The sequence below is a fragment of the Kryptolebias marmoratus genome, linkage group LG5 (genome assembly GCF_001649575.2).
Source record: "Kryptolebias marmoratus isolate JLee-2015 linkage group LG5, ASM164957v2, whole genome shotgun sequence".
In the NCBI taxonomy this organism is placed as follows: Eukaryota; Metazoa; Chordata; class Actinopteri; order Cyprinodontiformes; family Rivulidae; genus Kryptolebias; species Kryptolebias marmoratus.
In genome coordinates this window covers 4344673-4356575 of record NC_051434.1, presented here as the reverse complement: position 1 = coordinate 4356575, position 11903 = coordinate 4344673, and the positions used below count along the sequence as shown (strand labels likewise).

The window sequence follows — 11903 nt, the reverse complement described above, 5'->3', positions numbered from 1 at the left end:
GATTGAAACAAAGAAATCCCTGTTCTTTATGTAAGATTCAAACCAGTTGAGCACTGGACCGGAGAGTCCAACCCAACTCTCCAGTCGATTCAGTAAAATGTCATGGTCAACAGTGTCGAAAGCTGCACTGAGGTCCAACAGAACCAGCACTGTGGTTCTCCCACAGTTTCAAAAGAGCCGATAATATTTTAAACATGTTGATGATTTATGTAATTTACACCAGATCAAACATGCATTTTTCTTTTTCTTCATCCACAGATTCATCGAAGCTGAATGACAACACATATTTCTTGTTGGAAAAATCCAAAACACCAGAAAATTTATAATGACAATTTATTTATCTATTGTTGCTGTCAAACTAAAAATAACAAATGTTTCTGGAATTTTTCCCATGAAAGCATTTGATGCAATAGTATCTGTATTTATTTTGTCAGTATATCAGAGTTTAAATAAAGTTTTAATATTTGAAACAATATCTTTTATATGATTTTGTTTGACAGAGGAGGAACATGTGAAACTTTGAAGAAATATAACTTTTCTCTTGGCTCATCTTTGAAGGCTCAGCAAGCTTTGAACAGTAAAAAAGGTTGAACAAACGAGAGAATCTGAGAAATAAAACCTGGTTTATTTACAGTAATTAGATTCAAAAGCCAAAAGTTAAGTACAAAAAGAGAGAAAGTTAATAGCAGTGATACAAATGTTGATTTTATTAAAGATGGATGAAACATCAAACATCTCTCATTGTTCAAATACAGTCTGTTTTTCTTTTTTACACCCACACTCAACGATTTCCTCCTCTGTAGGCTTTTATTTGTCATTTATTGTTGACTGCAACCCTCAGTTGTTTGGTTTCTTTACTCCTCCACTTTCTTGTGAAGTGTCTTTTATACAGGAAGAACTCTGTCTTTTTATATATTTAGGTCTAAATACCAAACAATCCACCAATCTGTTTTTATCAGCTCTGTTGACAAAAGATGGCTTGTCCTATGGACGAGTAAACTTGAAGAATCAAGTGACATGAAACTGAACCCTAAATGAGATAAAGGGCATCTGACAGTGACAGCTGAAGGTTTTTGCACCCTCACCCCTTTCGCTAGAAAACCACCGACCCTTTCTTTAAACTCGCCTTTAGGGTAAAGTATGAACAACAACCAGACTGATCCAGCCTGGTACAGAACTACAGTGTCAGTGTAGATTCATTTGAAGCCCTCAAAAGAGAGAGAGATAGAGAGAGAGGCAGAGAAGCCCTTGTAACTTTGGGTCAATTTGACCCGAATGCAACAGGAGGGTTAAAGAGATTAGATGAGGCCAGACCATTAGAAGCCTTAAAAACTAACTATGTTGTTGTTTTTTTCTTTTGGCTGCTTCCATCTGCAAGGCTCACCACAACAAGTGAACTCACATTCTGCAGAATGTCTTTCTTGATGCAACCTGGACTCAAACCTGCAGCCTTAGATAACAAGATCATGACACTGACACTCTAGATGATGCAGTACCACCACTGAGTGGCTGGAGGAGGTATTATTTTTACCTCGGAGTCTTCAAGTAATTCAGTCCTGCTCCACAAATAGTTTGATCACCAACACTGTGCCATAAATAATACTTAGTGCGCATCAAAGCCTAATCTGTGTACTTCAGATGAAAACTCTCAATTTGTTTCAATAATAGTTCAATTTCAGATTCATTGAATGATTTATAATAAACATGTCTTGTAATAACAAATCTTTTTACAACATATTGATCATTGAAAACCTGTCATCATCATAAGCTCAAAACTTTGTGTAAAAAGAAGTTTATTTTTAGTTTTTACCAAATTTTATTCAATACTTAATGTGAACCAGTCATACAAGACAAAATGCTCCATAATCAGACAATAAACTGTCAAGTAAAAATTATTAGATCACAGTCACAACCTAAAAACAGGCAAACTTGATAGCATGCAATGAATGAGGTAGGGTTTTTTTGTCTTTTGAGATGTGTACACAAGTGTTTCTTGTTTAAAGCAGACATGTGGTCATTTTGGTCTGTTTTGTTTCCAGGAAGCGGTTGAATGTTCACTGCTGCCTTCGCTCTGAAACTAAATGTCTAAATAAAGATTAATGTGAAAACAGGTAAGTGACATTAAACGGTTACCTTATAAGCTCAATGATGGTGGTATTGATGTACTTCTTATAAATAGACTTTGAGGAGGACTGGATGGAGGAGCAGTGTTTAGCACATCCCCTTTGCAAAAAAGTTTCTAGCTTGAAGTTTGCAAACCAAAAGTGATGATGATGTTAAGATAAAAACAAAGTGTGAATACTCAGACAACAGAGTTCCTGTTCTCAGGACAGATACAAGCTGTGGCCAACATTTGGAAACTCAGTTCAGTTTGTGAAAATGAGGGTGAACGTCTTTTGCTTCCTGTTGGTTTTTGTTCTGGGGTCCTGTGTCGCTGCAGGTGAGAACATTTTAAATATCTTCTGTAATACATGATGAGTTTTAGAGTTTTTTAACTGTAAGAGGATTTTAGACAGAAGTTAGTGTGAAGTTTAATTTAAAAACATTCAAAGGTGTGAATGTATTAAAAACAGATTCATATATGATTCAAACGCCACTCAGGCACCTTCGTCAAGCATTATTTGGTAAACTTGACATGTTTTTTTTTGTAAATTCTTATCAATTCCCTTAAATAAATAAAAAATTTAGATAAAGTTTATGTCATAAAATATTTTGCTGCAACCTAACTTTACTGTATATTAACCACAATTTCAAAATAATAATAATAAATGAATCAATAAATTATTTCAGTAGTTTATCATTATGTCTTTGCAGCTTCTTTATACCAACACTAAACAGATCATCTTCATCATTTGACTAAAGAATTATTATATTTGTCCCAGTAAAACAACAAGATTCAGTTTTTGAGTAGTTTGGTGAAATGCTGCTGCTGTTATATTTTTTTGCAGACATTTATGACTTTTGAAGAAATGCATCAGTGTTACCTACTTTATCATAAGTTTAAGATGAAAAAGTAGCAACAATCAGGATTGGCTGGAAAATTAGCTGCAGCCAGTAATGATCATTCAGTTAAAGTTTAACATTGGAACTGCTTGTGTAAAAGCACCTGGTTGACATTTATTAACCCTCTTGTGCCAAAGAGCAGTGAAACAAAGTTTGGTTAAAGAGCTGCAGCACTTCAAACCCAACGAGACCTTTCTGCTTTATGAGGCTTGGTGCCAACACACCCAACATAAGACATATATTGTTTCTGAGCAGCGACTGCTTTGACAGCTAAGATAGCTTATACTACAACTACGAGTGTTTAATGATTCACTCTGAACCAGATCATAGTAAATAAAAAAAAAAACTACACTACATTTTGAAAATGGTTTTCAGTGAAAATATATTAACACCCAGACTTTGTGTTTTCATGTAGACATCTCCTGATTGGTCCTCAAGACTAAGTGCTTTACATCACTCTGTACTTATATCAGAGTATAATAAGCCTTTTTCATATAAATTATGTTTACAGTGATAATACAGCTTGGACTATCTTATATTACTTGTATTTATAATTTCCCATCTTGTTTTGTATTTATTTACATCTCTTTGTGTTTGTTATCTTTTCCTGCTGCTAATTGGGTATTTATTTAAAAATTAAATCTTTATCTTCGATCCAAACTGAAATTATCAGCTGGCTTATCATAAAAGACACGTTCAGTAGGAGCTGACACTGCTGATAGCGCCTCATTCACAGGAAAACTACAAAACGATGGGAACGCTTACTTTTCCCATCATACCTTGCACGTTCTAATGAGCTGGACTCTGGACTTTGAAACTGAAAACACGCGGCACATCAGAGCTTTTTATTGAGTCTACGTCCTGCCGAAGCAGGCAGGTGTCTCATAGAAGCACGTGGCTTTAACAAATGTTTGTTCTGCACGTTTACATCCTTTCACCTTCAGAAAATGTTACAGAGTAATATTTATTCATCTTCAAATATGTGAACAAGGCCTAACACATCTGAGCTGCAAATAACAAGAATTATGTCAATATTTGTGTCTTATAATAAACAACTTCTTGTGCTGCTTCAAAGTCAATCAAATTGAAATAATTCTGCAATTATTGAAGTATTTTTCCAAGCAAAAGCACAAAATCCTTGTGGGATATTAGAACACCTTTTTTTTTTTAAATATTTTCTATCACTCCATAAACCCAATCTTTAACCTAAATAATGAAAATAATTATAAAAGTCCTGCAAATAAATCCCAAAAAATCAACAAATGTTTTGGTCAAACCAGATGAAAAGTTCAGAAAGATAAGAACATTCTCACAACAATCAGACTTTTAAAATGCTGTGAAAATGTTGTCTGCAACAACGTTTATAGCTCAGTTTTCTGATAGTAATTTCTCATTTTTTACCCTAATTATATCCATTGCCAGACTTCAGGAGACAAGCAGCAGCTTTGGTAGTAAACTTCACAGTTTGACTGTCAAATTTACCTAAAAGCTTTAGAGACAGAAGTCAGGGAAGGTCAGCACAGAACAATGAAGAGAATGTATCAGGTGAGCAATCTGTGTGTTCAGCTGCAGGGTTAAATACTGTTCTGCACAAACACATTTTCTCACTGAAGATTTTCTCTTGAGGCTCAGAAACTGACAAAACAGCCAAGCTGCAAATGAAAAGACAGCAGAAATCAGTCTGCACGGTGGCCGGGTCCCGCTGAGTAAAGCTGACTCCCGCAGTTCGCTCCAAAGCAATAAACTATTTTTTTCCTAAGAGTCACACTTGTGCTCCATCACAGCCTGCAGGAGGCCTGAATGCCACCTGTTTCTGTTTCCTGGGGGCTGATAAATCTCTGGTCTCCTTTTTTCCTCACGGCCATCTCACTACCATCCATGTGTGAGCCTTTAAAATCTAATCTAATCTGTTCAGTTCACAAACCTTGGCTTTAACTTTTGACATGTTTAATTTCTTTTTACAAAAACCCAAAATATTTGTATAAAAAAACAGACTACTTCATTGTGAACATCAGAAATGTTATAATATCAGGATTATGTTAAAAGATAACCCCTAGGGTTGGTTTACTCATTTCACACACAAAAATAATTGAAGTTGACCTAAAAAATAAGGTAAACATGTTAAAAATATCTCATAAATTTGCATGACATGCAGTCAAAATTGTGTAATTGTTTGCAAAAAATCAAGATAATTGCAAATACTTAGACAGGCTACAATCAGCTGCTTATAAATTGAAAAGATTAAAACTATTTTAAAGTATAATTATGTCAAATTAAAGCACTAAAATAATAAAATCAACCCAATTGTTACAGTAACGTAGACAACTGTCTCTGCTACTGCTTATGCTACTGGAAATGGATTCCTAGAGTTTCTCTAAGGCTTTAGGAGGCATTAAGGTTTTATAAACATGGTTAATGCTGTTTAGGCAAATGATAAACCTGCTTTAAATATTGAGTTAGTGTGATGAAATACTGGAACTCCATGTTAATCAACAAACCAAAGTCAGGCCATCTAGGAAAACATCTATCACATCCAATTGAAAAAAGGCATATGTATAGACTTGAAACATGTTATATAGGCCAATAAAGTCGGTATTTCAGGGGTAAAGAAGTATAAGTAATGATAAAAAATGTGTGATCAGCCGCTGAGAGGATGATAAACACGCATGTCCGGGTTTCCTTATTGAGGAAGCTCGCACGCAATAACGCTGCGACCGCGTGCAACTTACATTTACTCACATAATTTTTGAAAAAAACAACATTAAATAAATAGTTGTATGTGTCAAATACAGAGCTGAAAAGAGAAAACATGTATGAGCTAAAGTGGCTGTGACGCCCCTGCTAGCATCGCCTCGACGCAGCCACACGTCCGTGTCCCACCCGGCTAGCATAAACTGCTACATCAGCCTCTTTATTATTATTTGTTTAACTTATAAATAACTCACAGGTTAACTTACCCCAGTCTTCGCTCGTCAAGAGGTTATCGGCGAAGAATCGGGTGTCCAAATCAGAAAGTAAATCCGTAGTCATCGCCACAAAGGCGGTGTGTTTGGAGAGCCCCGGAGTCAGTGCAGTCAGATAAGCTAACACACAGATAAGATAACGCCTCTAGCTTTAGCATCAAGCTAGCGCAGGTGTATCAGATAGCGATGTCATTTGCAGTGTAAATTATTTAAGAATGTAAGTATAGGAAACAGATATTCAACAGTCGATATATCGGTCCTTCCGTTCGATTTGCATATGACAGACAAGGAAACGCATTTTCTAGAGGTTACCGCCCACCTTTAAAAAAAATCGTCCAATAGCTGTAAAGATAGCTGTGATTGACGTTAAAATTATCCAATGAAATGACTCACAGCCTGCGATTGGGCACTTAGGTAGCCTATTGTAAAACTGGGGTTGCAGTGCCAGCTCTTTAAGAATAACTTGGTCCAATCAGATGCTGGCGTTTTGACTGACAGCTAAAACTAACCAATAAACAAGATGTTGTTTTAGATTGACAGTTGTAGTAGCCAATAACCGACTGTTACAACAACAACACTTTTTGAGAAAATCACGTGGATTCGAGCGTTGCGGTATCAACACTAAACTGATTTAGATATACTTAAAAAATGAACCTGTTTTTCTAAGCTGCGCAATCTAATATCAATAATAAAAGCAAGTCTTTAAAACCAGTTATTTTTCACGCCATTTCCTTAAAACTTTTATTGGTGTTAGAGAGGGGGAGTTGTTACATAACTTTAGTGTCAAAAGTGCCTAATTTTAAAATCTGTCATCTAGAAGCTGCGTCCTGTGCTTTGCACTATGGTTATTTTAGTGACAGTAGAACTGCTGGGTTTTGCTGCACTTGCGTGTTTGTTAGGTGATTTAGCTGCAGATGCATTGTTGAAAATGAAATCTAACCTGTTCCCTGAGCATCTTAATTTGTTGTTATCCAGTTCAGTTACCTGCTGGATTTCCTCCAAAGGCAGGTTTTCTCTGATGAATTACAAAGGCCTGGGTACAGAAAAACAAATTCAGCATCAAGACTTGGTTCCCGACTTTACAGGGGTGTTTTTATTAAAGGCTGTGATTTCCTTTTCTTTTCTTTATTTTTTTAATAAAGGTTTCCCTGATAGGTAGATGGATGTTTTATTGATACTAGTGGGGAATTCAAAAAGATCCAGAAGCATTACAACACTAATAAACATGTTAAATTAAAGAAATAAACTCATTAAAACTCATTACATAAACTAAGGTATTCAACTGGACGTCCATTCTTTTGATCCTGTCTGTTTTTCATGCTGTACACTTGTCACAGCTGGAAGGTGCTATACAGCCACTTTGTCACATAATGAGAGTCCAGAAGTCACCAATGAACAAAATCAAATTAAAATGTAGGCCTGTAAGTGGCACCAGATGAAAAGTGAGGCTATTATTAAAGTTCGTGTTGAAAATAGCATTAATATCTCAGCCCAGTTGCTCAGTGATGACTACATAGAGTTCGGTCTCATTAAAAAAATATTACTTTGAAACATGGCTTTTTAAACAAATTTTGGAATCCATCTGTGTAACATTTCAGAGCTACAGAAGAGAAACTTTGGTGATTAGGAAGAAGACTTATAATTAAACATTTACAGACACAAATGTTGAATTCTTTAAGCTCGGTGCTGCTGTTCTCTTTCTTTCTTTTAAATCAGCCGAACATTCATTCTGTAAAGTTTCTGTTTCTGCAGCTGACACGTTTTGCTGCAGCTGGATAGAAAAACCACCAGTTTCAGAGTACTTTATTTGCTGTGTTTAGTGAGGTCGTATCTCAGATCATTTTGCATTTTAAAGTTTTATTAAGACTATCTAGTTTTTTGCATTATTGCTTTTGTTTATGTTCTCTTTAGTTGCATATTTGCAGTCTGTTTTCTGGTTTCAGTTAGTTTTGCTCTCTGCTTTTCTCAAATATTCCCTCATATCCCGAATTTTCATGTCCTTTTACCAAATCCTTGTTTATGTTTGGCTTTTTATTTTCAAATCAAGTTTAGTTTCTGTTTATGCCATGAACCACTCCATCTTGCAAGTCAAAGTTTCTACTTTTTTTGATAAAATAAAGTTGCTTTGCTTTCACTTGCCAGCTTTTAAAGTTTTGATTTGTATTGCATGACATTTTGAAAGTGTTTCAGGTTGTTAGCTCAGTTGTTTTGCATCAAAGTTCCTGGGTCTGACTCCTGACAGGCCTTTCTGTGTGGAGTTTGCATATCGTCCTTGTAAAGGTGTGGGCTTTCTCCAGGTACTCCAGTTTCCTTTTACAGTCCAAAAAAACATGCACACTAGGTTAACTGGTGACCAAACTGTGCTTAGGTATGAGTGTGTTCTTGAATAGTTGTGTGGCCCTGCGATGGACTGGCGTCCTGTCCATGGTGTCCTCTCACCAAACGACCTCTAGAGACAGGCACAAGGTCATGACCCCACTCAGGATCAAACAGGTAAACAAGATGGAGGAATGCATGAGAAACAGTCTGTACATAAATGTGTGATCTTTTCCCTAAAATCATAATTACATATAACCATATCCTTGTTCTTGTGAATGCAACATATATGTGCTGGCTAATGTAAATCAAGACTCACTGGAGAGATTTTTGTTCAGTAAAGACAACTTTATTAAACTTTTAACCATTTTTTGAAAATTTCTGACCTGAAAACAAGAGACATTCATATAAAAATTGCTGTTTCTGAACTGTTTTTTGCTTTGATTTGATGCTACAACTCAATGAAACATGTTAAACAGCATTTAGATAACAGGGAACGACAGTACCAAATGTTAGCTCTAGAAATAAAGTTTTGCTCTGACAACACAGATTGCATGAGACCTCTGATGCTTTAAAAAAACAGGAAGTGCTCAGCTATATACAGAAACTTGATGACTGGTGAAGATGGGTCAAATAGCTGTCAGCACAGCAGTGTGTCATCTGCAAATAAAGTTCCACTGATGTTTTTAGCAGGAAAAATGACATTTATTTCTCTGTTTAGTAAATTTGCTTGTTATTGCAAATCTAGTTCATAAAGACAAAAGTGCACTCAGACATGTCAGAGACTTGTGCACAGCAGATACGAACTTCCTTCTTCCTTCCTGCTATCTGTTTATTTTCCTGTTTCTTAAGAAAAATCTTTAGCCATTAAGAAAGAAATATTGTCTGTCAGTAATGACTCATGGCTGCATGAGAGCGTACGACATCAATCAACTTTTCACATGGCCTTATTTTAGTTGAAAATTATTTTTCAAATGCCAAAAAGAAGAGATGAAATCTATCACACATTTCTCTTGATTTCACAATATCCCCATAAAACAAAGAAAAGTACAACAGCTTTAGAGTGAAGACTGACTCACAGGCTAGTTTGCTCTCTAGTAATAGACTCTTGTATGATGTCATTATGACTTACAACATAAAAATGATTCAATCGGACGTGTAGCGTCTCTAAGAATATTTGAATCATTTGTCTGACAATCGATAAACTTTAAACAAGGCAAGTTTACTTAAAAGGAAGTGACAGTCACCATAAGCGTAGGCTGGTGTCAGTAAACGCAGTGAGCATGCTCACTTTCTCTTCTCAGATCAGACAGAAACTGTGGTCACAGATTGAACACACAGTTCAGCGTCTGAAAAGATGAGGGGGAACATCCTCTGCTGCGTGTTGGTGTTGGCTCTGGGTTCTCATGCTGCAGGTAAGAACATTTTCAGTTAAAGGCCCAGGATTCCTGGGAGGAATGAACATCACCCGCCGTGTTTCATGATAGAGCTGTAATCAACAATGGCCGCCGCAGCCACATCTTGAGAGATGTGTTAACGTTCGGAGTATGTGTTGACTGTCAGCTTCTACCACCTAAACTTTACCTCATTATCTGTCAGAGTAACGTACAGCCATTTCTGTGTTGGGAAAGATAAATCAGCTGTGGTGGCCATCTTGAATGTAACTGACTCCAAAAGTTAATCAGTCCTAGATGTTCATCCAATGTTTATTTTTAAGAGTTTTGGTCAAATTTGCCCAGCTGTTCACAGAGACAGACAGAGACCAGTAAACTATTATCGCTCCACCTTTGCCTCCAGTGGTGGTTGATAATCACGCTTGTACATTACAGTTTTTTTTTTTTTTTCTATAATTATTTATATTATTGCAGAAATTTGCCTAAAGTGTGATTTCAGATTCGGACATGATGTGACTGAAGTGACAACTTATTACTACTTTACAACTACTGGTCTTTTTATGTGAAAAACCCGCTTCTTTATAAATGTAGCAGATGATAATGTTTCTCTTTAAATTGATAAAATGTAGTAAAATGTCTTGGTGTATTTTAGAGAGAGGTTGTTTTGTTGTCAGATATTGCTGTTTTTTTAGGTTTTTCACTCATAATTCTGGCTTTCACATGAAGTTACCAGTATTGGCATTGTTTAAAGTCTGTCTTAGGCTTATCATTCTGAAGTTTTACTTAAATTTAATTTAACTTTTGCTCAGAATGTCACACATATTTATTAATGTACCTAAACAAGATTAAAATGAACTGGAATGTTTTTTGTTTTTTTTCTCAAAGTTGTAACTGTATTGTTAGTTAATAATTAGCTTCTGCTTATTTGAAAATGTATTTTAACTTTAAAGTTAAAATCTAATTATGTAAAAACATTGTTCTTATCTTACAGATTTAATCCATGAAGCTGTTAATGAGACACAGCATGTTTATCTGCCCTGTCCTCCTCCTGTGGAGGATAAAGTGACATGGAGCGTGGAGAGAAATGGAGCCAAAATTGACATCATTACATATGATGGTGACAAAACTGAAAAACACATTAAAGGAAATTCTAAAATTTATACTGTAATAGCAGATCAGTATAAGTCACTGTATATTCAAAAAGCTGAACTCTCAGATTCTGGAAAATACTTCTGTAACAATAAATCTGTGAATCTGACAGTCATCCCATCAGGTAACATCAAACTTTATCAGAAATGTTTCTTTTTTGTCTCCTACAGGTTAAAAATCACTTAGTGGTGGCAAAACATTTAATTAAATAAAAATATGTAGATTTGTCCAAACTTAATGCTTTGAATGTTTGTTGTCTCTACAAATTAAATGAAATTCAACAGTAAAAACTCTGTATTTTTCATGGAGTGAATCTTCACTGTGTAAACTCTAAACTGAGTATAGTTAGTTTTGTGGAGGAACAGTCTTGTTTTATGGTTTGATGCATCTTTTGATCATTTATGAACAGAAAACTTAATAAAAACAACAAATTGTGTCTGTATTTAAATGTCTTGTGACAGAGGGACTCTAAAACCTACATTATGTGTTAGGAAACAGGGTCTTATGTAATGTTTCCTGTCCCTGATTCAAACAGGAGAAGAGCTGTATGACATCATGTGTTTTACTTTATGTTTGTCTTTTAGGTACCAAAACTCAGACTGTTAAAGAGGGAAGGAACACAACTTTGAAGTGCTCCTCTAATGTTGAAGGATCATATAAAACAACATGGAGAAGAGAAGTAGCTGGAAAATCTGAGCCAATCCGGTTTCCTGTTCCTGTTGTGGGCAAGAAGGTGATTTTAACAAATGTTCACCTCAGTGACTTTGGACTTTACTTCTGTGATGGAAAACCAGCAGTTTATCTGAATGTGACCAAAAACATGAAGAACCCTGGAGAAGGTGAGAGATAAGAGTTTAATGATAAACACACGGTGCAAGGAGAGGATTATAATAAATTAACTACCCAGTGGCAGACATGTAGACTGATCTTTGACTTGTAGAAAGCTTCATGTAGTGAAAGTTGTCAGGAAGAGCTGAGGTTTGGTCTGCAGCTGCTGAAGATACACACCTCACACCTTCCTGACGGGCTCATTGGATGATTATTAGACAGAAAATACATTTGATACAATTATCATGAA

General features: G+C 35.7%; 3 protein-coding genes and 1 long non-coding RNA gene across 5 annotated transcripts in view; 3 read left to right on the top strand and 1 right to left on the bottom strand.

The window, feature by feature from the left end:
- Window positions 1-439, top strand: part of LOC108228571 (cell wall protein DAN4) — a 4738-nt gene extending 4299 nt beyond the window's left edge. The window contains exon 7 of one of the 2 annotated variants that reach the window (XM_017404151.3): window positions 259-439. In XM_017404151.3, coding sequence (XP_017259640.1) covers window positions 259-326 — 68 coding nt within the window. In that variant the 3' untranslated portion in view covers window positions 327-439. The remainder of the gene's footprint in view (window positions 1-258) is intronic. The other variant, XM_025003277.2, reaches the window with a different exon arrangement.
- Window positions 1-6245, bottom strand: part of LOC112450044 — a 9445-nt gene extending 3200 nt beyond the window's left edge. Inside the window, exon 1 of the long non-coding RNA XR_003038605.2 lies at window positions 5961-6245. This is a non-coding gene — a long non-coding RNA (uncharacterized LOC112450044). The remainder of the gene's footprint in view (window positions 1-5960) is intronic.
- Window positions 1-11903, top strand: part of atf6b (activating transcription factor 6 beta) — a 32625-nt gene that overhangs the window by 7724 nt on the left and 12998 nt on the right. The gene's annotated exons all lie outside the window — the stretch shown is intronic.
- Window positions 8984-11885, top strand: LOC112450043. The gene is made up of 3 exons (XM_025003278.2): window positions 8984-9697; window positions 10668-10949; window positions 11410-11885. The coding sequence occupies exons 1-3, from the start codon at window positions 9640-9642 to the stop codon at window positions 11673-11675; spliced, it is 606 nt and encodes a 201-aa protein (XP_024859046.1). The 5' UTR covers window positions 8984-9639; the 3' UTR covers window positions 11676-11885.

What these genes read in the sequence shown, in the direction of transcription:
- LOC112450043 (XM_025003278.2), top strand. Translation starts at nt 9,640, where the DNA reads ATGAGGGGGAACATCCTCTGCTGCGTGTTGGTGTTGGCTCTGGGTTCT. An exon ending in TCTGGGTTCTCATGCTGCAG is followed by an intron (nt 9,698 to 10,667) that starts GTAAGAACATTT and finishes CTTATCTTACAG; the next exon opens with ATTTAATCCATGAAGCTGTT. An exon ending in TCTGACAGTCATCCCATCAG is followed by an intron (nt 10,950 to 11,409) that starts GTAACATCAAAC and finishes TTTGTCTTTTAG; the next exon opens with GTACCAAAACTCAGACTGTT.